This window comes from Bufo bufo, chromosome 5, assembly GCF_905171765.1.
Source record: "Bufo bufo chromosome 5, aBufBuf1.1, whole genome shotgun sequence".
NCBI lineage: Eukaryota > Metazoa > Chordata > Amphibia > Anura > Bufonidae > Bufo > Bufo bufo.
In genome coordinates this window covers 187506641-187534078 of record NC_053393.1, presented here as the reverse complement: position 1 = coordinate 187534078, position 27438 = coordinate 187506641, and the positions used below count along the sequence as shown (strand labels likewise).

Genomic DNA, 27438 nt, shown 5'->3' with positions numbered 1-27438 from the left:
TGAACTAATGCCATCATTTTGCAAGCTTGTTATTCCTGCATTGTTGTGCCCTTTGTTTATGACGTTGTCATGGTAACCAACGTCACTTCCGGCTCCATCGCGGGCTATTTAAATTTGTTTGTTCTTTGTAATCACTATGTTTGAGAAAGGCTCATAGTAGCCGAAACGCGTCACTTGCCTCCTGTATGTGCCGAAACGCGTCACTTGCCTCCTGTATGTGACCATTAAAATACCTGAAAATTACTACCATAGCGAGTGCCGGTCCTTTCTGTACAAGTTCGTGTGGATTCTCCCTGGACGCGCGCACCGCATCACTGACAACGGACTGCCGGCTGTATCTTCTCTGGATCTATTTGCTTCTTACAGCGCGAGCACCCGCAACTTCAATCTGATGAATCCCAACACTTTTGCATACACTGAAGAACGGGCACGAGAAATAGTGTCCGGCATCACCGCGAATGCAGATTTTTTAAAGGTACCATCAACTGAGTACAAGGGATGCGAGTGGGAAAAGGAAGCAAGAAAACAGACAGCTTGGGAGCTGCACACTACCACGCTAGCTGAGTACTGCAGACTTTAACATATCCCACGAGGACTGACATTCTTTTGTGAGAATATCAATTACTGCACTCAGTTTGCGAACATTCTGAATAAATGTTCTATGGACTTTATGGTCCTAACTATTGAGTACCTAACACAGGCATTAGCGGAAAGCAGTGATAAGATTGCCTCCATTGAATCTTAATTGAAGGACACCCTTTCTACTGATGAAGTAGCAGCTATCAAGTCCAAAGTCGACAAGGTCTGTGGTGACTTGAGAAAGGACATTGAAACGACCAAGAGCAACAAATTCATCAGGGATTTTGAAGATTACCAATCTAAAAGGGTCAATAGATGGCAGGACTTATCCGGAACAGCTACTCCGCTTTCAAGAAACACAGCACGTCGGTGGGACTCCCAGTCTTCTGGATCTGGAAGCGATTATACTCCTGGTGCCCACCGTCCTCCTTTTTTAGGGAGAAAGAAAACGCAAGCAAAAAGAACACTAGAAGTGCAGGACGCCATCATAGGAGGAATCGACGCGCCGAGGACCACGCGCTCACAGGTACAGACACATCTCTAGTTTTGAACATTTCATCAAAAATATTGAGTCCACTTCAATTGCAAGTGCTGCAGAAGGGTTTATCCTTCAGCCCCACTGGACATTTAGACACATTTGAACTTGAAATGGACTTCCAAAGTTTTTTGCGCAATCTGCGGCTTAAAGCACACTTCGCAACTGATGATAGATCACCATGTACCAATGAGACGGTTGATGTTTCCAAATTATCTTTACAACAGTTCAGTTTAAGGACTAAAAGTAAATTCCAGCCCCGAAAACGTACCATCCCATTGAAACATTTATATCTTTGGTACAACGTGATATCTCTCAAAATATGCAAGGTTTCCGGACAGGGGACTATCATATGTCACAAAATTTGTCGCGTCTGGAAAGAGATGCTCTTACACAACTATTAGAGGATAAGTCTTTGATTGTGAAACCTGCAGACAAAGGGGGAGCCCTGGTTGTGTTGGATAGGGATTACTATGTGGGGGAGATTTTACAACAATTATCCAATATTGATACATATCAACCATTGACAAATGACCCCGTGTATACTATCAAAGCAAAATTACAAGAAATTACTAATGAATATGTGAAAAACAACACTATAGATATAAAAAGGGGGGAATATATCATACACCAACACCCCATAACACCTGTATTTTATACATTGCCGAAGGTACACAAATCCCTTACCAGTCCCTCAGGCCGCCCAATTGTTGAACTCAGCCCCAGCCATCATCCTTGAAAGGGCTCTTACTCCACTAACTAAAAAGGCACCGTCATATCTCCTTGACACTAATGATCTCTTGAGGCAAATACGTGACCTAGAGCTAAGGGATAGTGACATATTGGCTACATTTGATGTATGTAGCTTATATACAGGGTGGGCCATTTATATGGATACACCTTAATAAAATGGGAATGGTTAGTGATATTAACTTCCTGTTTGTGGCACATTAGTATATGTGAGGGGGGAAACTTTTCAAGATGGGTGGTGACCATGGTGGCCATTTTGAAGTCGGCCATTTTGAATCCAACTTTTGTTTTTTCAATAGGAAGAGGGTCATATGACACATCAAACTTATTGGGAATTTCACAAGAAAAACAATGGTGTGTTTGGTTTTAACGTTACTTTATTCTTTCATGAGTTATTTACAAGTTTCTGACCACTTATAAAATGTGTTCAATGTGCTGCCCATTGTGTTGGATTGTCAATGCAACCCTCTTCTCCCACTCTTCACACACTGATAGCAACACCGCAGGTGAAATGTTAGCACAGGCTTCCAGTATCCGTAGTTTCAGGTGCTGCACATCTCGTATCTTCACAGCATAGACGATTGCCTTCAGATGATACGAGATGTGCAGCACCTGAAACTACGGTTACTGGAAGCCTGTGCAAGCATTTCTCCTGCGGTGTTGCTATCAGTGTGTGAAGAGTGGGAGAAAAGGGTTGCATTGACAATCCAACACAATGGGCAGCACAGTGAACACATTTTGTAAGTGGTCAGAAACTTGTAAATAACTCATGAAAGAATAAAGTTACATTAAAACCAAGCACACCATTGTTTTTCTTGTGAAATTCCCAATAAGTTTGATGTGTCAAATGACCCTCTTCCTATTGAAAAAACAAAAGTTGGATTCAAAATGGCCAACTTCAAAATGGCCACCATGGTCACCACCCATCTTGAAAAGTTTCCCCCCTCACATATACTAATGTGCCACAAACAGGAAGTTAATATCACAAACCATTCCCATTTAATTAAGGTGTATCCATATAAATGGCCCACCCTGTACATCTATAGAACATCAGAAAGGCATTTGAGCTGTAGAATGGATATTGGCATCATCCACATATAATGAAAATGAGAGGAATTTTTTCCTGAGTCTGCTCACTACCATACTGTACGAGAACTATTTCTTATTTCAGGACACCTTTTACCGGCAGCAGCGGGGGACCGCGATGGGTTAGAATGCCGCACCGCCTTACGCTAATTGCTATATGTCATGGTTTGAGAAAGAATACATCTATGAAAATAATTTATATAAAACTCATTGCATTTTTTGGCGACGTTTCATTGATGACATATTTTGCGTGTGGCGGTGCGACATTCGAACCCTCAAACAATTCATGCAATACATGAACTCGATCTGGGAAGAATTGCAATTCACGGTACACTCAGATGTGTCTAAAATGAATTTTCTGGACACATGGGTCATGAAGGATGAGAAGGGTCAGATACATACAGACCTACACACAAAGAGCACTGACCGTAACAGTTTGTTACACTTCGCAAGCAATCATCCACCTGCGGTCAAAAAATCATTACCCTATTCACAACTTTAGAGGGTGAACAGGATAGTATCTGACACTGACATGAGAACAATATGTGAGGAAGAAATGTTAGGCAAATTCCGCAGCAGAGGCTATCCAAATGACCTACTGAATTTGCAACGGGCAAAACAATCTAGTGGAACCGTCACCACTAGCAACAAACAACCACGAGTTCCTTTTGTGGTGAAATATCACCCTTGGGTAAATAAATGTAGAACCATCATCAATAAGTATTGGAATATCATCAGCAGAGCTTACCCTCACATTGCAGAATTCCAGTCGCCTCCTATGCTATGTTATAAAAGGTCCAAAAATATCCGTGACATCCTAGTTAGAGCTGATGTAGGTAGTGATAGATTAAACCTTCGCCAGGCCACTCTCTCCACACCTAAAAATGGGACGTATCCATGCCTTCAGTGCATACATTGCTCTAGTGTCATCAAAGGAGAATATTTTACTCACCCGTACACAGGGGAAAAATTCAAAATAAATGGCTTCTTCACATGTAATAGCAACTTCGTGGTCTATATCCCTGTGGACTTGTGTATGTCGGTGAGACTTCCACCAGGATGAAAGATCGCTTCTGCAAGCACAAATCTACAATTAGAAAGAAAAATCTGTTACTTCCCATCCCATATCACTTTGAGAAACACCGACATGCCATTTCCCAGCTGCGCTTCCAGATAATAGAACACGTATCTCTACCTAGGAGAGGTGGAGACAGGATCAAAATGCTTAAAAGAAGAGAAGCCTACTGGATTCATCGCCTACAAACCCTAGAACCTAGGGGGTTAAATCGTGATTATGTTTCCTTTAATGTACAGTTTGTATTCACCCTTTCAACATGCTCCTTTTTTTCTTTCTTCCGCAGAGAACTTGATGCATACCAAAACCTGCGTCATTTATTGCCTGGTCTGGGCATAAGTTCACAATTTAGCATACAGTATTTAGTATTATGTACCAATAATAATAAGGCTTAGTATAATATAGCATTGTATAGTATTGTGCTCCGTGAACTAATGCCATCATTTTGCAAGCTTGTTATTCCTGCATTGTTGTGCCCTTTGTTTATGACGTTGTCATGGTAACCAACGTCACTTCCGGCTCCATCGCGGGCTATTTAAATTTGTTTGTTCTTTGTAATCACTATGTTTGAGAAAGGCTCATAGTAGCCGAAACGCGTCACTTGCCTCCTGTATGTGACCATTAAAATACCTGAAAATTACTACCATAGCGAGTGCCGGTCCTTTCTGTACAAGTGTTTTGGTCAGTGATTTCCATCAGTGATTTTAAGCCAGAACCAGGTGCAGCTCTAAACACAGAACAAGTTATACATTATACCTTATGTCTGTGGAGGCGCCAATCCTAGTTTTGGCTCACAATCACTGATGGAAATCACTGACCAAAACACTGATGTCTGAATGAGGCGTAATGCTGCCGCTGATTGCCTGATGAAAGAGCAAACGCTCGTTCATCGGGCAAATGTGATTTTTAAGCATGCTTAAAAATCATTTGTCAGCGGCAGATCGTGCTGTCTAATCCCAATCTGCTGGCAGCAAACAACTAGACAGCATAGGGACGAGCCAATGGCATAACGATTGCTCCCCCGATGCTGTAGAGGAGATCGATACATGTAATTGCAGCGGTCTCCTCCACTAGCGAGCAGGCGATTGCCAGGAGGGAAATTGTCTGCAGAATCTGGATGTCTAAAAAAGCCTTAATGGCACTGTAGGTTCACATCTGCAGCAGAAACTCCAGTAGAGGAACAGACTACTGAACTTTACCATATAGCGTCATTTGCTTATTTTCATTGAGGTACTCCAAGATAGCATCTCTTAGAATACCATCAGTTTACCAACTACAGATGTTAAACTTACCAGCCTATAGTCTCTGGGCTCTGTTTTTGTAGCTTTTTTGAGTACAGGCACTACATTAGCTATGCACCAATCCTTTGGAACACTCACTGTCAATATGGAATCCTTAAATATCAGAAATAAGGGTCTGGCTATCACATTACTTAAATCTCTTAGGATACGGGGTGTATGACATCTGGTCCTGGCAGTTTGTCTATTTTCATATTTTTAAGACGCAGCTCCACTTCTTCCTGGGTCATACAGGGCACCTTTTATGAGAAATTTACATTTACTTTTACATTCTTCATTTCATCTGACAGTTCATGTTCCTCAGTGGATACAGTAGAGAACTTTGCTTTCTCCTCATCGCTGTCTGCAACTCCCCCTCATCACTTTGTAAAGGGCCGACACCTTTTATACCTTTTACCATTTATATAATTGAAGAACATTTTAGGGTTAGTTTAATCTTTTTGGCAATGAATCTCTCTGTCTCTACTGTAGTTTGGCAGCTTTTTATTTGTCTTTTACATATTCTATTTTTTTCCTTATAGTTTTTCCTCGCTACCCTCCTGTTTTAGTGATTTATATGCTTTCTTGTTGTCATTTATTGCTTTATTTACAGTTCTATTTATCCACATTGGGTTTTTCTTCTTCCTTACCCTTTTATTCCCTTAAAGTATGTACCTCTCACAATTAGATTTCAGGATGATTTTAAAATTATCAAATTTTGCGGCTGTATTTTTATTTTTGAGGACTTTGTATTTACCAGGTGTCCCCCAGCCTGCACATCTGTTGCTCTGTCAGGTCTTTTGGTTAGTATTAAGTCCAGTATGGCTGTCCCTCTAGTCAGGTCCTGAACCAGTTTGGAAAGGTAATTATCTTTGGTTATTGGCAAGAACCTGTTTCCTTTATGAGATCTACAGGTTTCAGTTTCCCAGTCTATATGTGGGTAGTTGCAGTCCCTCATAATAATGACATCATGATTTGCCGCCTCATCTATTTCATTTAGTAGTAGATTTTTTGTGGACTCTGGTATACAGGTGAAACTCGAAAAATTTGAATATCGTGCAAAGTCCATTTATTTCAGTAATGCAACTTAAAAAGTGAAACTAACATAAGAGATAGACTCATTACATGCAAAGCGATATATTTCAAGCCTTTATTTGTTATAATTTGGATGATTATGGCTTACCGCTTATGAAACCCCAAAGTCTCAATTTTGAGGTACCCTTTTCTCAGGGGGTATGGATTAATTAGCTGACTAGAGTGTGACACTTTAAGCCTAGAATATTGAACTTTTGCACGATATTCTAATTTTTCAAGTTCCACCTATATTAGGTGGCTTATAATAAACTCATATCAGCATTTTATTATTGTTTATGCCACCATGTATTTCTACCCACAGTAACTCCACATGTTCATGTCACTCACTTATATCGTCCCGGAGTGTGGGCTTTCGACAGGACTTTACATAAAGGCAAACCCCTCCCCATCTAATATACTACTTTTAGTACTAAAGCCAATCTGCTTTTTGAATGGTTGCGACACTTGTGCAAGCATTGTTTCCTTTTCATAGTTTGCTTCAAAGGAGTTGACATGCAGGTAAACTTTGAAAAGGAAGCAGCACTTGCATGAGCACAGTGACCCCTTCAAATAGCTGATCGGGGCAGGGAGGTTGCAGGAGTTGGACTCCTGCCAATCTGATATTCACCTATCCTAAAGTCTTCAATATTACACCACTGCACAACCCCTTTAAGTTTCATTAAATTTAGTTCAAAGTTAGTACAATTTTTTTTTGGTGGGGATGCACAAAGAAAATCCAATCTGCTATTTTACATTTATGCTACCCACTGCATGTTATAAATAACATAGTCACTGTTTTCGAGTGCTTTTTATGGATATGTGAGTACCAATCATATTTAAATTACAATTTTTTCAATTTAGTTCAAGTAGAATGTGGTAAATGTTAATGGTCTTCACTTCCCTTCCCCAAAACCTTATTGAACAAATTAATATTTAAAATACCCAAAGGACTGTATTATGGTCAGTTAGTATAAAGCAGGGCTTAATACGATAATTGATACTATTTATTTAACAGTTTTAATGTTATGGCAGATTTTTTTTAGATCCATCTCAGGATAGTCTATCAAGATCGGGAGGTGTCTGACACCCCACACCCCCAAGATCAGTTTTTTTATTATAGCTCCAGCATCAGAAGTTATCTTCAAAGCAGTAGCACTGCAGTTACCAACTCTGTCCACTACACAAGGATGGCGCCGGAGCTACAAGTTAATAGCTGATAGATGGGGATGTGGGATGATAGGACATCAGTATCAAAGTTCTGAACAACCACTTTAGCTTATATTTAATACATTTTCACACTTTAAGTTTGAAGCTTCACTAGTTAAAAATCTTATTTTGCAAATAATTACTGCTGTTTTACTGTTTAAATTCCACATTCCCTGATCTTTTTACATTTCTTTAATAGATCATACATTTAAAAGAATTACTATAATAAAGTACAACAAACAGTAAAAGAAAAGAATGGAGGACAAGAAAAGGTCCTTCACTGTTTTCTATTTTTTACATTTCTATCTAATGGTATATTTTTCATTAAAGCTTGATTTCCATTTTTCATCTCTAATCGCTAGTTTCCATGTTATGGATTACGAAAAAATTATAAATGACAGATCAGTTTCACATGCCATGATAGCCATTACTGATAATTGATTTTTAAAGCTTTGTATGGAATGTTAAACTTCTGAGAAAGGTTGGACATTTAGGAAATGCTTTAAAAAAAGTAAAACTCAGCAGCCTATTGTACAGGGTGGGCCATTTATATGGATACACCTTAATAAAATGGGAATGGTTGGTGATATTAACTTCCTGTTTGTGGCACATTAGTATATGTGAGGGGGGAAACTTTTCAAGATGGGTGGTGACCATGGCGGCCATTTTGATGTCGGCCATTTTGAATCCAACTTGTTTTTTCAATAGGAAGAGGGTCATGTGACACATCAAACTTATTGGGAATTTCACAAGAAAAACAATGGTGTGCTTGGTTTTAACGTAACTTTACTCTTTCATGAGTTATTTACAAGTTTCTGACCACTTATAAAATGTGTTCAATGTGCTGCCCATTGTGTTGGATTGTCAATGCAACCCTCTTCTCCCACTATTCACACACTGATAGCAACACTGCAGGAGAAATGCTAGCACAGGCTTCCAGTATCCGTAGTTTCAGGTGCTGCACATCTCGTATCTTCACAGCATAGACAATTGCCTTCAGATGACCCCAAAGATAAAAGTCTAAGGGGGTCAGATCGGGAGACCTTGGGGGCTATTCAACTGGCCCACGACGACCAATCCACTTTCCAGGAAAGATGCCACAAACATCTAGGAATGCTCGGACCTGACACCCATAATGTGGTGGTGCACCATCTTGCTGGAAAAACTCAGGGAACGTACCAGCTTCAGTGCATAAAGAAGGGAAACACATCATCATGTAGCAATTTCGCATATCCAGTGGCCTTGAGGTTTCCATTGATGAAGAATGGCCCCACTATCTTTGTACCCCATATACCACACCATACCATCATTTTTTTTGTTCCAACAGTCTTGGAGGGATCTATCCAATGTGGGTTAGTGTCAGACCAATAGCAATGGTTTTGTTTGTTAACTTCACCATTCACATAAAATTTTGCCTCATCACTGAACAAAATCTTCTGCGTAAACTGAGGGTCCTGTTCCAATTTTTGTTTTGCCCATTCTGCAAATTCAGTGCGCCGATCTGGGTCATCCTCGTTGAGATGCTGCAGTAGCTGGAGTTTGTAAGGGTGCCATTTGTGAGTAGCTAATATCCGGCGAAGGGATGTTCGACTAATGCCACTCTCCAGTGACATGCTGCGAGTGCTACGCTGTGGGTTCTTGCTGAATGAAGCTAGGACAGCCACTGATGTTTCTTCATTAGAGACAGATTTCATGCGTCCACATTTTGGCAAATCCAACACTGAACCAGTTTCACGAAACTTAGCAAGCAGTTTGCTAACTGTAGCATGGGAGATGGGTGGTCTCGTAGGGTGTCTTGCATTGAAATCTGCTGCAATGACCCGGTTACTGCATTCACCAGACATCAACACAATTTCTATCCGCTCCTCACGTGTTAACCTCGGCGACATGTCAATGGCTGTAAACAAAGAGAAACTTGTAAATAACTCATGAAAGAATAAAGCTACGTTAAAACCAAGCACACCATTGTTTTTCGTGTGAAATTCCCAATAAGTTTGATGTGTCACATGACCCTCTTCCTATTGAAAAAACTAAAGTTGGATTCAAAATGGCCGACTTCAAAATGGCCGCCATGGTCACCACCCATCATGAAAAGTTTCCCCCCTCACATATACTAATGTGCCACAAACAGGAAGTTAATATCACCAACCATTCCCATTTTATTAAGGTGTATCCATATAAATGGCCCACCCTGTATTATTATCTGAAAATCCTATCATATTATTAATAATGAGGAAAAGAATAATATATAGCAGGGATGCTCAACCTACAGCCCTCTAGCTGTTACAAAACTACAACTCCCAGTATGCCCTAAAAGCTGTAGGCTGTGCAGGCATGCTAGAAATTGTAGTTTGCAACAGCTGGAGGGCCGCAGGTTGGGCATCCCTGGTATATAGCTTTCCAGTAATTAATTGCTAAAATAATAATATATTCTATGCAATTGTGAATTAAACTTACTTAAAGAAAGGTTACTTTTTTTTCTAGATGTGCTAGGATGGAATTCATGGTATGACCTTGGTACTGCAATTCTGAAATTAAGGAAGCACCAGTATAAGGCCTCATTCAGATAAAGCTGCTGGGAAGGTTGGAGATGAATACAGCACCCTAGATAACATAACTCTTGGGCTTCATGCACACGACAGTTGTTTTTCTCGGCCTCAGTTCAGTTTTTTTTGCGGATAGGATGGGGACCCATTCATTTCAATGGGTCAGCAAAAAAATGCTGATAGTTCATCCGTTTGTGTTCCGCGTCCATTGTCCGTGTTTCCCTTCAGCAAAAAAAATAGTGCATGTCCTACTTTTTTCACATTTGCGGACAAGGATAGGCCTTTTTTACAAGGGATCTGTGAAAAAAAAGTATCCTCCCAAAAAAACGGATGTCGCATCTGTTTTTTTTTTTGCGGACGCACAATTTGCGTGTGCATGTAGCCTTGTAGTCAATGATGCATTTAACTCCTGATTAGAGATGAGCGAAGCAATCTTCGGATCTTGAAAACCATTTTAAAGCCTTGGTTCTGAAGTCGTCTTCGGAATTGAGGTACCAATCAGTACCAAAGCTGACTTCAGATACCAGTTTTAAAATGGTTTGAAGTTTAATAATCAAATGCCCAAGTTATTCACCTAAGTCTCATGACATTTAAATTCTGTATGTATACAGATCTCTGTACATCAATAAAATGTAGTTTGGAGTGAATTGACTTTGGATTTTGGATCAGAAGCTTGCTTTGCTCATCCCTACTCCTGATGTTAATGTGCAGGTGAATAGTTTCTGGGCAGTTGAACGCTGTTTAGACATCTGCTGCCCAGAAGCAATCATTTAAGTACCTGCACAAACAACAGGATCACCCCATGAACAAGCATTTTGCTCATTCATTGGGTGATTGGCAACACCTTCAGATGGGCAGATTGTCGTGAATGTTGGGAACGTTCATTCCAGATAACCTGCCCATTATTGCCCCGCTTAAGGGTCCATTCACACGTTCGCAAAATGGGTCCGGAACAGGTGCGGACCCATTCATTTACAATGGGGCCGGAATGTGCTGTCTGCATCCGCATTTGCGGATCCGCACTTCCGTTCTGCAAAAAAATAGAACATGTCCTATTCTTGTCCGCAATTGCAGACAAGAAAAGGTATTTTCTATGATAGTGCCGGCGATGTGCAGTCCGCAAAATGCAGAACGCACATTGCCGGTGTCCGTGTTTTGCGGATCCTCAAAACACATACGGACGTGTGAATGGACCCTGGATCCACCTTTACACTTTGCTGTCTGTGAGATAAGAGACTTTTTTTCACAGAAGTAGCACCAGATTCGTTTTTTTATATTTGTAAAGGTGGGTTTACATGACCGGATTGTCGGGCAGATTACCAGGGATGAAAATTTCTACGAATGCTCATTTCCAATAATCTGCCCGTCTAAAGGTTCCGCAGATCACCTGATGAACAAATACAACCATCGTTCATCAGGTGAAACAGCCATTTATGCAGCCAAGTAAATAATCTTTTTTGGGCGCAGATCGTGTTGTCTAAAGAACACTCTGCTGCTCAGAAATATTGCAGAAGAGTGGACGAGCAATCGCAGTAGCATTCTAATACTGTGGAGATGATTTCTGCTTGTAAAGGCAGACATTCGCCCCCACTGAACGAGCACCTAGTTGTCCTTTCCGACAATCGGTTCCTACTGGGGCCATGTAAAGCTGCCATTACATAGTGTATTGCATACTGTAAGCTCCAAACAGGGGTGCAACTATAAAGGGTGCATAATTTACGGTAACAAACTCTGTTCCATGGCTCCATTTCCCAATAAGTAAACATCAAACATACAGTCTTGATCAATCGTTTAAGACCACTTGAAAAATGGCAGAAAATCATATTAAACATTGTTGGATCTTAACAAGGTTCCAAGTAGAGCTTCAACATGCAACAAGAAGAAATGAGAGTGAGACAAAATATTTTTTGAGCATTCAATTAATTGAAAAGAACGATTAAACTGAAACAGGCTGTTTTTCAGCTGATCCAAATTTTAGGACCACATGCCTTTAAAAGGCCAAATCTGTGCAAAGATGAGGATTCATTGTCATTTTCTGTCAGGTAGTCACACATTGTGATGGCAAAGGCAAAAAAACTCTCCCTTTTTGAACGTGGTCGGGTTGTTGAACTGCATAAGCAGGGTCTCTCACAGCGTGCCATCACTGCTGAGGTGGGACGCAGTAAGACAGTAATTTGGAATTTCTAAAATAATCCTGAGGGTTATGGAACAAAAAAGTCAAGTGGAAGACCCAAAAAAATTTCATCAGCAATGAGCCGGAAGATCCAATTGGCTGTCCGTCAAGACACTGGACGATCCTCGACCCAAATTAAGGCCCTTACTGGTGCTGACTGCAGCCCCATAACCATCAGACGGCTTCTGAGACTGAAGGGCTTCAAAAACAAAAAACGTCTTCAAAGACCTCGTCTCCTTAAACGCCACAAAACTGCTCGTTTGGACTTTGCAAGAGAGCACCAAACATGGGACATTCAAAGGTGGAAGAAAGTTTTATTCTCTGATGAGAAAAAATGTAACCTTGATGGTCCTGATGGTTTCCAACGTTACTGGCATGACAAGCAGATCCCACCTAAGATGTTTTCTATGCGCCACAGTGGAGGGGGCGCCATAATGGTCTGGGGTGCTTTTTCCTTCAGTGGAACAATGGAGCTTCAGGAAGTGCAGGGGCGTCAAACGGCCGCTGACTATGTCCAGATGTTGCAGAGAGCATTCCTCATGACTGAGGGCCCTCGTCTGTGTGGTAACGACTGGGTTTTTCAACAGGACAACGCTACAGTACACAATGCCCGCAGGACAAGGGACTTCTTCCAGGAGAATAACATCACTTTTTTGGCCCATCCTGCGTGTTCCCCTGATCTAAATCCAATTGAGAACCTTTGGGGATGGATGGCAAGGGAAGTTTACAAAAATGGACAACAGTTCCAGACAGTAGATGACCTTCGTGCGGCTGTCTTCACCACTTGGAGAAATGTTCCCACTCACCTCATGGAAATGCTTGCATAAAGCATGCCGAAACGAATTTTGTGATAAACAATAACGGCGTTGCTACTCATTACTGAGTTCATGTTTGGAAGTTGGATTTCTGTTTTGGGGGGGTTTCGTTTTTTTTTGGAGGTGTGGTCCTAAACTTTTGATCAGCTGAAAAACAGCCTGTTTCAGTTTATTAGTTGTTTTCATTAAATTGAATGCTCAAAAAATGTTTTGTCTCACTCCCATTTCTTCTTGTTGCATGTTGAAGCTCTACTTGGAACCTTGTTAACATCCAGCCATGCTAAATATGATTTTTTGCCATTTTTCAAGTGGTCTTAAACTTTTGATCAGGACTGTATAAATGACACATGGTAAGTTATGGGTCCTATTACATACAAGGTAAAATAGGTGAATACAGTTAGATGTATTATTTTGTCCAAACCAGGGTCCCATTTATTTCACTTTAATAATCCAAGACAATTTATATTTGCTAAAATAATATGCTTATTTCCTCACTGCCTCTGATAAAAGACAGAAGACCTGATAAATGTAATATTTCTCACCTGATAAATGATTGTCAGCTGTATTGTTATTCTTTTTATATGTTTGATTTAGGATATTTCAACCAAGACCAATGCTTTTCAATTTGAACTGCAAATTACACCAAATAACATAGGCTTGATTTGCTTCACTGTCATTAAAGAAATTAATAAATCTAGTTTACAGATTCTTCTTCTATTTACTGGCCTGTAAATATAAAAAAAAAAAATTCGAGCATGAAACTAAAAGTGTAATGACAAAGGAAATGTATGCATAATAATTACTATAATATAACGTTTTCATTTATAAACATGTTAATATAATTTTTGTTGAAATGATTATAGGCCAATAGTCAAATATTAAATATACAGTATAATACACTCTTGATTATTATCTTTCCATTTGAGGCTTTTAAACACAACTTAGCACTTTCCTCTGTTTTTATTGTACATTACTGCGCCCATTCAAGAGGCAATTATGATTCTCTGCTACAAATTTGATCGAAGAATCTTAAATAGAGAACTAACTGAAACATAAGCAATAACCTGTGGTTGAGTGAGTCCTCATCCACAAACCTAAGAGGGTTTTCCAGGATTTTAATACTGATGGTCATTTCTCTGTCCACTGTGTACTGGATGGAGCTGGTAACTCCAAAACTGCTCCCATTGAAGTGAATGGATGGAGATGTGTAGTAATGACGTTACTCTAAAAGAGCTGATTGGTGGGGATGTGTGGTGTCTGCCTATCACCAGTCTGACATTGTGACCTATACTGAGGATAGGCCATCAATATTAAAATCCAGGAAAACCCTTTTAAAGAGTACCTACAATGAAAAATAAAAACTTCAAGGCGTTCTCAGAACCTCTTGTAGACTGCTTTTGTGGAGCTGTTACCTTTAAAGTTCAGCTGTTTGTGCTGCAAACCTCCCCTGCAGAAAGAGAAAGAGCCTGCATGAATAAGTGCCTCTGCTGCTATAATCACCTGACTTTATTAGCTCGCAAGTTTTACAAGCTTCCTTGTACATTACCCTATATTGAAAAGAATGGAGTGTGCATCCTTCAAGTGAATGAAGCTAATAAATAGCACAGCATTCATTTTTTTTAAATTCTGGATTTGCACACTGAATTTTAAGTGAACTATTAGACATATGCTTTAATTAATAATCGTATCTTAAAAATCTAATCATATCATTCAGGGGAGCAATAATGTTTTTTTATTTTCCTAACTTGCAAAATAAGTGAAACAATACAGTATGTTTCAATCTATAATTAACAATCTCATCAATATGATTTTCAATTGTATAATTTGATAAATGAACAATAATGGTCTGTCTGAGATTACAACAAAGCATCCAGAAACATAAATATTTTCCAGAAAGAGCACTATCTTGCACAGCATCTGATATTGCAGCTAGTTGTATTCACCTTAACAGGGTTGAGCTGTCATAAAAGGCAAAGCCCAAGGACAATATAGTTGCTATTTATAGAAAACAAAACAACCTATTTTTCAAATCGCAGACGTTTTATCGCAGATTTAGAATATTTGTCTGAAATAAATATATAGCTGACACACAACTCGGGGACACAAATGCATTTTTAACCTCTTAGTGACATTACTAATTTTAGCCCTAAAGGAGTTGTCTGACCATACAGTATACACTGCGTGCAGAATTATTAGGCAAATGAGTATTTTGACCACATCATCCTCTTTATGCATGTTGTCTTACTCCAAGCTGTATAGGCTCGAAAGCCTACTACCAATTAAGCATATTAGGTGATGTGCATCTCTGTAATGAGAAGGGGTGTGGTCTAATGACATCAACACCCTATATCAGGTGTGCATAATTATTAGGCAACTTCCTTTCCTTTGGCAAAATGGGTCAAAAGAAGGACTTGACAGGCTCAGAAAAGTCAAAAATAGTGAGATATCTTGCAGAGGGATGCAGCACTCTTAAAATTGCAAAGCTTCTGAAGCGTGATCATCGAACAATCAAGCGTTTCATTCAAAATAGTCAACAGGGTCGCAAGAAGCGTGTGGAAAAACCAAGGCGCAAAATAACTGCCCATGAACTGAGAAAAGTCAAGCGTGCAGCTGCCAAGATGCCACTTGCCACCAGTTTGGCCATATTTCAGAGCTGCAACATCACTGGAGTGCCCAAAAGCACAAGGTGTGCAATACTCAGAGACATGGCCAAGGTAAGAAAGGCTGAAAGACGACCACCACTGAACAAGACACACAAGCTGAAACGTCAAGACTGGGCCAAGAAATATCTCAAGACTGATTTTTCTAAGGTTTTATGGACTGATGAAATGAGAGTGAGTCTTTATGGGCCAGATGGATGGGCCCGTGGCTGGATTGGTAAAGGGCAGAGAGCTCCAGTCCGACTCAGACGCCAGCAAGGTGGAGGTGGAGTACTGGTTTGGGCTGGTATCATCAAAGATGAGCTTGTGGGGCCTTTTCGGGTTGAGGATGGAGTCAAGCTCAACTCCCAGTCCTACTGCCAGTTTCTGGAAAACACCTTCTTCAAGCAGTGGTACAGGAAGGAGTCTGCATCCTTCAAGAAAAACATGATTTTCATGCAGGACAATGCTCCATCACACGCGTCCAAGTACTCCACAGCGTGGCTGGCAAGAAAGGGTATAAAAGAAGAAAATCTAATGACATGGCCTCCTTGTTCACCTGATCTGAACCCCATTGAGAACCTGTGGTCCATCATCAAATGTGAGATTTACAAGGAGGGAAAACAGTACACCTCTCTGAACAGTGTCTGGGAGGCTGTGGTTGCTGCTGCACGCAATGTTGATGGTGAACAGATCAAAACACTGACAGAATCCATGGATGGCAGGCTTTTGAGTGTCCTTGCAAAGAAAGGTGGCTATATTGGTCACTGATTTGTTTTTGTTTTGTTTTTGAATGTCAGAAATGTATATTTGTGTATGTTGAGATGTTATATTGGTTTCACTGGTAAAAATAAATAATTGAAATGGGTATATATTTGTTTTTTGTTAAGTTGCCTAATAATTATGCACAGTAATAGTCACCTGCACACACAGATATCCCCCTAAAATAGCTAAAACTAAAAACAAACTAAAAACTACTTCCAAAAATATTCAGCTTTGATATTAATGAGTTTTTTGGGTTCATTGAGAACATGGTTGTTGTTCAATAATAAAATTAATCCTCAAAAATACAACTTGCCTAATAATTCTGCACTCCCTGTATATTGATGACCTATTATTAGGATAGGTCATCAATATCAGATCGGCAGTGGTCTGACAGTCTGCACCCCCGCTGATCAATTGTTTTACAAGGAGGCTTCCTTGTCATTACACTATGCATCGTCTTCTGTGGAGCAGTGGCATAATGTAATCACTTGAATGCAGCGAGTACTTGTATTTCACTGCACTTCCGAGACAAAGTGCTGTGTAATGAACAGGAAGCGGCACTCGCATGGAGTGCTGTCTCCTCTTCAAGCAGCTGATCAGCGTGGTACCGGGTGTCGGACTCCTGCCAATCTGATATTCATGACAAGAGTTCAGCAAATCAAAGTGAAAATAATTGAATTCAGGATTTCATGAAAAATGTGATTTGCCATAAATACGAATTTGCTGTTGCTTTGTTGTAATTAATCATTTTTTCCCTAAAATGTTGGCTGCATGTGTTACAAAGAGAAAGTAAGAAGCCCGGGAATGAGATATGACCCACAATGCCATGCAGTCAGCCAATTAGCAGATTCCCCTGTGATGTCACAGCCCTATAAATGCCTCATTCTGAGTGGGCTTCACCATTTTACTGTGAACTAAGCATAGCGAGAGACATGGCAAGTGCTCGGGACAGTGTTTTAGCAAACATCTGCTGCACCATTCATAACTAGTCTATTCTGTTATAGATAGAATTACTGTGCATCACACTCATTGTGAACAGGCAGTCTAATATATAGGCACCTTTACCTAGTTCATCTGCTGTGCCTTTAATAATTATTCTGTTCAGTTAAACATAGATTTAGTGTGCATCAGACTTATTGTTAACAGGAGGTCAAATATACAGTATAAGTGCCTTTGCCTGGTTCATCTGCTGCACCATTTATAATCAATCTGTTCAGTTATACATAGACTTAGTGTGCATGAGACTCATCGTCAACAGGCGGTCTAGTATATAGGTATATTTACCTAGTTCATCTGCTGTGCCATTAATACTTAATCTGTTACATTATCTGTTACATTACTATTTCAGTTACTGTACACTATGGCCATCACAGTTGACTGGGCCCTAACAAGGAACGGGGAGCTGTCACTGTCATCTTCTGGTCATGTTTTGACCAACAATCCAGCTGTACTGGAATGGTTGACTCGCTCTTCAACATCATATCAGGTGACAATAGATACACACATCCAGGAATCGGTGGGTTCCTCTGACACCACACTTAGTTGGCATGGACCAGGAACAACCTCTGTGCCCTCACCTGTCTTGCCACTGCTCAGGAAGTACTGCATGCTGCCGGAGAGGCTCTACTTTTCAGCGAGGATGAGCTTAGTGATGACAGTAAGCAGCTAAAGCCCAGCACAGACTTGGACGAGAGGTCCATTGCATCCTCCCTTAGGCGTGCAACTAGCGATTATGACAGTTGGGTGGGAGCCTGTGTGGCGAGACAGTAGTGGATGATGATGTAGCCAATCACATGTGGGAACCACGTGAAGAGGGGGCATCATCATCATCATCAGGGGGTAAGGGTAAGTGGCAGCAGGCCAATGGGACAGCAGCAGGGTGGCAGCATGCTGATGAGCCAGCAGGGTGGAAGCAGTGGTAGATCTGGAGCCAAACGCACCAGGGGTAGACCGTCTGCTACTCAGGAGCCTACCTGTCAGGAAACAACAAGCGGTGCATGGTTTCATAAAGGCAGCAGCATTTAGTGGTGGGGCTAAAATGCCATACTTGGCGGTGTGGGAATTTTTTATCAAGTTGCTGGAGGACATTAGAGTGGACTCTGAACATTTCTGAGTGCTGATGGCTTGTGCCCACCCAAGGTGTAGAGTCCAAAGCCTGATGGGTCACACCGGGGAGGAGCTGCTCCACGTCATCATCCAAGAAATTTAATCCTGGCTGTCTCCTCAGCTCCAGCTCCATCAGCAGCAACTTAAGTCTGGAGTCTCTAATGAGCACTTTTCTTCATCCACCTACTAAAGACCAGCAGCAGCAGGACATGGAGTAGAACCTGAATCAGCAGGTTGCGGCATACTTGGACTGCACCCTGTCACCCCAGATCCCCTGGACTACTGGGCAGCCAAACTTGAATTGTGGCCGCAACTTTGCTGCTTGACCAGTAGTTCTGCGCCTGTTCTATGTTTTTGACCCGCAACTGCTTTGGGCTGACAATAACTGATGAGAATAACTGACAAAATTCCGTAAGTGAAGTGTGAACTAAGCCTAATAGTGACGCCCAGTCATTCTATAGCCCAACAGAAGGGATTCAATCACATGTGTTTGCACCACCACAACATGGATTAAAAGAAAAAAAAATGTATCCACTACTTTATTGGCGATGCTTCCATGTACTTACTTTGTTCCACTAAAGAGTCATTGGAACACCTGCAGGGGTGCAATGTTTTAATTTTTTTGCTTTACCTAAGGATGCTGTATGCTTTATTTTGTTTAGCTTTGGGTTAGCTAGGAATGTTGGTGGCCTGCACATCCATATATGTGACCTGCCTGCCATACTGATGCACAGTAACTGTTTTACTAATAGAAAGAACTAGCTATGCATTTTGCAACACTGCACAGTGATGTATACCAGGATAAATTCTCCCTAAAGTTTAACTGCAGGCCGGGAAAGACCTGATTTAACGTGCTTTGGACTAATTAATTCGTAACAAATCAAATTTTGGGGGAAAATTCGGTGAAGCGACCAAATAAAATTTTTTAAAACTTCGCTCATCTGTATTTATGACCTATTCTGACGATAGGTCATCAATATATCTGGCTGTACAGCCCGTTTAAGGGGTTTTCCCCATTTGTGTTCCAGCAGTCATATCTTTTTCAATTTTCTTTTGTCTTTGAGACCTTGAATTTTGCAGGATGATTTATAGCTTTTTAGGAACCATTTTCGTGTTTATATAATGTAGGAAATAATTTTATTCTGCTGCTCTAACTGTTCTTATCTTGGACTGGGTAGCAGCTCTAGATTTGGATCTGATGGGGCTTTAAAAGAGTTTTGTTACCCATTATGTTTACTATACTATATTACTGTTAATTAGCACTATGTTTTATTTTATTTCTTTAGGTATCACTTCCATGAGCAAATTTGCTTTAATATGCGGGATATCTCTACTTGTTATTGTGATCTTCACCATAGCAGCTTTTTGTCTTGTAAGGTAAGTGCAATAATTGTTTCACTGTGGCAACTGAAGTACATATAGCTATGAATTCAGAAAGTATTTTTGATTTAAAAAATGAAAATTAATTAGCAATTCACACCAGAGATGTGCGAATTTCTTGAAATTTGTTTCCTGTCCAATTTGTCGGTCAAAAAAATTAGATTTAGGTCTGAATTGATTCTACTTGGTATTGCTCCAATTGGGCTGAAAATTGGTATATAACACTTTGGGGTCTCCTTGGACTCATTCTTTTTTCTCTTTTCTCTTTTTTTTTTTTTTTCCCCACATTTTTGCTATTTTTTTCCTCCCTCCTTTTAAACTATTTAACACAATGACAGCAATAGCAAATAATGTCAGAGTGAAACTGACAGATTTAGCTATAGGTAAATGCATGGCTGATGGTGTTAACACATTTAATATGCCTTTTAATATTAGAAGCCTTCTAAAAATTGTCCCTTATTGGGAGCAGATTGTGTTTAACTCCTTGAGTGCCTCTGCCATACATTTTAAATATGGTGCCCACTCGTGAGCACAGCAGGCATCATAGCCAGAGGATCTCTGCTGTTTCAAACAGCAGAGGTCTGGGGCTATTGTCTTCAACCGGCAAGAATGCCATTCCCATACATTTAACACTTTAAATGGCATGGTCAAGCGTGAGCGTGACCACAGCATCTAAATGCTGAAAAAAATAACGGAATTGTGCTCTTAGAGCTTCTATTGAACTACAGTGTAAGCTAAAATAAATCACAGTATTGCATATTGTAACCTCCTGGGGAGGGGGTGGGGCTTATATTTTTTTTAAATGTAACAATTTAAATCACCCCCCTTTCACCAGAATTAAAAGTAAATAAAAAGCATAATGATCATTGGCAGCACTGCCCCAAAGTGTCCGTACTATTAAAAGATACAAATATTTTTCCTATGTGGCGAATGGTATAATGGAAAAAACATAAAATTGGCTGATTCACCATTTTTTTTTATCTCTTCAATTACCCCAAGAAAAGTGAATAAAATGTGAGTAAAAATTGTATCAATAAAAAACTACAGATTGTCCTGCAAGAAACATAGCTCTGTAGAAATAGCTATATAAAAGTTATGGGGTCAGAATATGGCGAAAAAAATACATAAATGTGGTATCATTGTAAACTTACTGACCCAGAGAATGAAGGGCACAGGTCAGTTTTACTGCATAGTTAAATCTATCGACACAAAACCCCTAGCAAACCCATTTGGATTTTTTTCCCACTTCCCACTACATTGTATGCCACATTAAATGGTGGCATTAGAAAGTATAACTTGTCCTGCAAAATACAAACCCTCATACGGTTATGTGAACAGAAATAAAGTTATGGCTCCAGCAAGACAGAAAAGAAAAATGAAAACACGAAAATGAAAAAAACATCTGGTATTCAAGGAGTAAAATGCACAATGTTGTCAGAAAAAAGTGTCCTGTTGGGACAAAGTGTCCAATATTTATGTCAAAATGGTGAAAGAATGTCTGTCTGTATTTATAAACATGTGTTAACCACCTCCGGACCGCTGTACGCACAGACGCGTCCTGGAGGTGGTTGATTCATTCCGAGTGGACGCATATACGCGTCATCTCGCGAGACGAGAGATTTCCTGTGAACGCGCGCACACAGGCGCGCGCGCTCACAGGAACGGAAGGTAAGAGAGTTGATCTCCAGCCTGCCAGCGGCGATCGTTCGCTGGCAGGCTGGAGATGTGTTTTTTTTAACCCCTAACAGGTATATTAGACGCTGTTTTGATAACAGCGTCTAATATACCTGCTACCTGGTCCTCTGGTGGTCCCCTTTGTTTGGATCGACCACCAGAGGACACAGGTAGCTCAGTAAAGTCCCACCAAGCACCACTACACTACACTACACCCCCCCCCCCGTCACTTATTAACCCCTTATTAGCCCCTGATCACCCCATATAGACTCCCTGATCACCCCATATAGACTCCCTGATCACCCCCCTGTCATTGATTACCCCCCTGTCATTGATCAACCCCCTGTAAAGCTCCATTCAGATGTCCGCATGATTTTTACGGATCCACTGATAGATGGATCGGATCCGCAAAACGCATCCGGACGTCTGAATGAAGCCTTACAGGGGCATGATCAATGACTGTGGTTATCACCCCATATAGACTCCCTGATCACCCCCCTGTCATTGATCACCCCCCTGTCATTGATTACCCCCCTGTAAAGCTCCATTCAGACGTCCGCATGATTTTTACGGATCCACTGATAGATGGATCGGATCCGCAAAACGCATCCGGACGTCTGAATGAAGCCTTACAGGGGCATGATCAATGACTGTGGTGATCACCCCATATAGACTCCCTGATCACCCCCCTGTAAAGCTCCATTCAGATGTCCGCATGATTTTTACGGATCCACTGATAGATGGATCGGATCCGCAAAACGCATCCGGACGTCTGAATGAAGCCTTACAGGGGCATGATCAATGACTGTGGTTATCACCCCATATAGACTCCCTGATCACCCCCCTGTCATTGATCACCCCCCTGTCATTGATTACCCCCCTGTAAAGCTCCATTCAGACGTCCGCATGATTTTTACGGATCCACTGATAGATGGATCGGATCCGCAAAACGCATCCGGACGTCTGAATGAAGCCTTACAGGGGCATGATCAATGACTGTGGTTATCACCCCATATAGACTCCCTGATCACCCCCCTGTCATTGATCACCCCCCTGTCATTGATTACCCCCCTGTAAAGCTCCATTCAGACGTCCGCATGATTTTTACGGATCCACTGATAGATGGATCGGATCCGCAAAAGGCATCCGGACGTCTGAATGAAGCCTTACAGGGGCATGATCAATGACTGTGGTTATCACCCCATATAGACTCCCTGATCACCCCCCTGTCATTGATTACCCCCCTGTAAAGCTCCATTCAGACGTCCGCATGATTTTTACGGATCCACTGATAGATGGATCGGATCCGCAAAACGCATCCGGATGTCTGAATGAAGCCTTACAGGGGCATGATCAATGACTGTGGTTATCACCCCATATAGACTCCCTGATCACCCCCCTGTCATTGATCACCCCCCTGTCATTGATTACCCCCCTGTAAAGCTCCATTCAGACGTCCGCATGATTTTTACGGATCCACTGATAGATGGATCGGATCCGCAAAACGCATCCGGACGTCTGAATGAAGCCTTACAGGGGCATGATCAATGACTGTGGTGATCACCCCATATAGACTCCCTGATCACCCCCCTGTAAAGCTCCATTCAGATGTCCGCATGATTTTTACGGATCCACTGATAGATGGATCGGATCCGCAAAACACATCCGGACGTCTGAATGAAGCCTTACAGGGGCATGATCAATGACTGTGGTGATCACCCCATATAGACTCCCTGATCACCCCCCTGTAAAGCTCCATTCAGATGTCCGCATGATTTTTACGGATCCACTGATAGATGGATCGGATCCGCAAAACGCATCCGGACGTCTGAATGAAGCCTTACAGGGGCATGATCAATGACTGTGGTTATCACCCCATATAGACTCCCTGATCACCCCCCTGTCATTGATCACCCCCCTGTCATTGATTACCCCCCTGTAAAGCTCCATTCAGACGTCCGCATGATTTTTACGGATCCACTGATAGATGGATCGGATCCGCAAAACGCATCCGGACGTCTGAATGAAGCCTTACAGGGGCATGATCAATGACTGTGGTTATCACCCCATATAGACTCCCTGATCACCCCCCTGTCATTGATCACCCCCCTGTCATTGATTACCCCCCTGTAAAGCTCCATTCAGACGTCCGCATGATTTTTACGGATCCACTGATAGATGGATCGGATCCGCAAAAGGCATCCGGACGTCTGAATGAAGCCTTACAGGGGCATGATCAATGACTGTGGTTATCACCCCATATAGACTCCCTGATCACCCCCCTGTCATTGATTACCCCCCTGTAAAGCTCCATTCAGACGTCCGCATGATTTTTACGGATCCACTGATAGATGGATCGGATCCGCAAAACGCATCCGGACGTCTGAATGAAGCCTTACAGGGGCATGATCAATGACTGTGGTTATCACCCCATATAGACTCCCTGATCACCCCCCTGTCATTGATCACCCCCCTGTCATTGATTACCCCCCTGTAAAGCTCCATTCAGACGTCCGCATGATTTTTACGGATCCACTGATAGATGGATCGGATCCGCAAAACGCATCCGGACGTCTGAATGAAGCCTTACAGGGGCATGATCAATGACTGTGGTGATCACCCCATATAGACTCCCTGATCACCCCCCTGTAAAGCTCCATTCAGATGTCCGCATGATTTTTACGGATCCACTGATAGATGGATCGGATCCGCAAAACACATCCGGACGTCTGAATGAAGCCTTACAGGGGCATGATCAATGACTGTGGTGATCACCCCATATAGACTCCCTGATCACCCCCCTGTAAAGCTCCATTCAGATGTCCGCATGATTTTTACGGATCCACTGATAGATGGATCGGATCCGCAAAACGCATCCGGACGTCTGAATGAAGCCTTACAGGGGCATGATCAATGACTGTGGTTATCACCCCATATAGACTCCCTGATCACCCCCCTGTCATTGATCACCCCCCTGTCATTGATTACCCCCCTGTAAAGCTCCATTCAGACGTCCGCATGATTTTTACGGATCCACTGATAGATGGATCGGATCCGCAAAACGCATCCGGACGTCTGAATGAAGCCTTACAGGGGCATGATCAATGACTGTGGTTATCACCCCATATAGACTCCCTGATCACCCCCCTGTCATTGATCACCCCCCTGTCATTGATTACCCCCCTGTAAAGCTCCATTCAGACGTCCGCATGATTTTTACGGATCCACTGATAGATGGATCGGATCCGCAAAAGGCATCCGGACGTCTGAATGAAGCCTTACAGGGGCATGATCAATGACTGTGGTTATCACCCCATATAGACTCCCTGATCACCCCCCTGTCATTGATTACCCCCCTGTAAAGCTCCATTCAGACGTCCGCATGATTTTTACGGATCCACTGATAGATGGATCGGATCCGCAAAACGCATCCGGACGTCTGAATGAAGCCTTACAGGGGCATGATCAATGACTGTGGTGATCACCCCATATAGACTCCCTGATCACCCCCCTGTAAAGCTCCATTCAGATGTCCGCATGATTTTTACGGATCCACTGATAGATGGATCGGATCCGCAAAACACATCCGGACGTCTGAATGAAGCCTTACAGGGGCATGATCAATGACTGTGGTTATCACCCCATATAGACTCCCTGATCACCCCCCTGTCATTGATCACCCCCCTGTCATTGATTACCCCCCTGTAAAGCTCCATTCAGACGTCCGCATGATTTTTACGGATCCACTGATAGATGGATCGGATCCGCAAAACGCATCCGGACGTCTGAATGAAGCCTTACAGGGGCATGATCAATGACTGTGGTTATCACCCCATATAGACTCCCTGATCACCCCCCTGTCATTGATCACCCCCCTGTCATTGATTACCCCCCTGTAAAGCTCCATTCAGACGTCCGCATGATTTTTACGGATCCACTGATAGATGGATCGGATCCGCAAAACGCATCCGGACGTCTGAATGAAGCCTTACAGGGGCATGATCAATGACTGTGGTTATCACCCCATATAGACTCCCTGATCACCCCCCTGTCATTGATTACCCCCCTGTAAAGCTCCATTCAGACGTCCGCATGATTTTTACGGATCCACTGATAGATGGATCGGATCCGCAAAACGCATCCGGACGTCTGAATGAAGCCTTACAGGGGCATGATCAATGACTGTGGTGATCACCCCATATAGACTCCCTGATCACCCCCCTGTCATTGATTACCCCCCTGTCATTGATCACCCCCCTGTAAAGCTCCATTCAGACGTCCGCATGATTTTTACGGATCCACTGATAGATGGATCGGATCCGCAAAACGCATACGGACGTCTGAATGAAGCCTTACACGGGCGTGATCAATGACTGTGGTTATCACCCCATATAGACTCCCTGATCACCCCCCTGTCATTGATCACCCCCCTGTCATTGATCACCCCCCTGTCATTGATCACCCCCCTGTCATTGATCACCCCCCTGTCATTGATCACCACCCCTGTCATTGATCACCCCCCCTGTCATTGATCACCCCCCCTGTCATTGATCACCCCCCTGTCATTGATCACCCCCCTGTCATTGATCACCCCCCTGTCATTGATCAACCCCCTGTCATTGATCAACCCCCCTGTCATTGATCACCCCCCTGTCATTGATCACCCCCCTGTAAGGCTCCATTCAGACATTTTTTTGGCCCAAGTTAGCGGAATTATTATTTTTTTTTCTTACAAAGTCTCATATTCCACTAACTTGTGACAAAAAATTAAATCTCACATGAACTCACCATACCCCTCACGGAATCCAAATGCGTCAAATTTTTTAGACATTTATATTCCAGACTTCTTCTCACGCTTTAGGGCCCCTAGAATGCCAGGGCAGTATAAATACCCTACATGTGACCCCATTTCGGAAAGAAGACACCCCCAGGTATTCCGTGAGGGGCATATTGAGTCCATGAAAGATTGAAATTTTTGTCCCAAGTTAGCGGAACGGGAGACTTTGTGAGAAAAAAATAAAAAATATCAATTTCCGCTAACTTGTGCCAAAAAAAAAAAATTTCTATGAACTCGCCATGCCCCTCATTGAATACCTTGGGGTGTCTTCTTTCCAAAATGGGGTCACATGTGGGGTATTTATACTGCCCTGGCATTCTAGGGGCCCCAAAGCGTGAGAAGAAGTCTGGTATCCAAATGTCTAAAAATGCCCTCCTAAAAGGAATTTGGGCCCCTTTGCGCATCTAGGCTGCAAAAAAGTGTCACACATCTGGTATCGCCGTACTCAGGAGAAGTTGGGGAATGTGTTTTGGGGTGTCATTTTACATATACCCATGCTGGGTGAGATAAATATCTTGGTCAAATGCCAACTTTGTATACAAAAATGGGAAAAGTTGTCTTTTGCCAAGATATTTCTCTCACCCAGCATGGGTATATGTAAAAAGACACCCCAAAACACATTCCCCAACTTCTCCCGAGTACGGAGATACCAGATGTGTGACACTTTTTTGCAGCCTAGGTGGGCAAAGGGGCCCATATTCCAAAGAGCACCTTTCGGATTTCACTGGTCATTTACCTACTTACCACACATTAGGGCCCCTGGAAAATGCCAGGGCAGTATAACTACCCCACAAGTGACCCCATTTTGGAAAGAAGACACCCCAAGGTATTCCGTGAGGGGCATGGCGAGTTCCTAGAATTTTTTATTTTTTGTCACAAGTTAGTGGAAAATGATGATTTTTTTTTTTTTCATACAAAGTC

At 42.0% G+C, this 27438-nt stretch overlaps 1 protein-coding gene across 1 annotated transcript in view; it reads left to right on the top strand.

Annotated features, from left to right (window-relative positions):
- CD226 (CD226 molecule) overlaps positions 1 to 27438 on the top strand; it is a 79438-nt gene that overhangs the window by 26304 nt on the left and 25696 nt on the right. The window contains exon 4 of the mRNA XM_040432355.1: positions 19913 to 20003. Coding sequence (XP_040288289.1) covers positions 19913 to 20003 — 91 coding nt within the window. The remainder of the gene's footprint in view (positions 1 to 19912; positions 20004 to 27438) is intronic.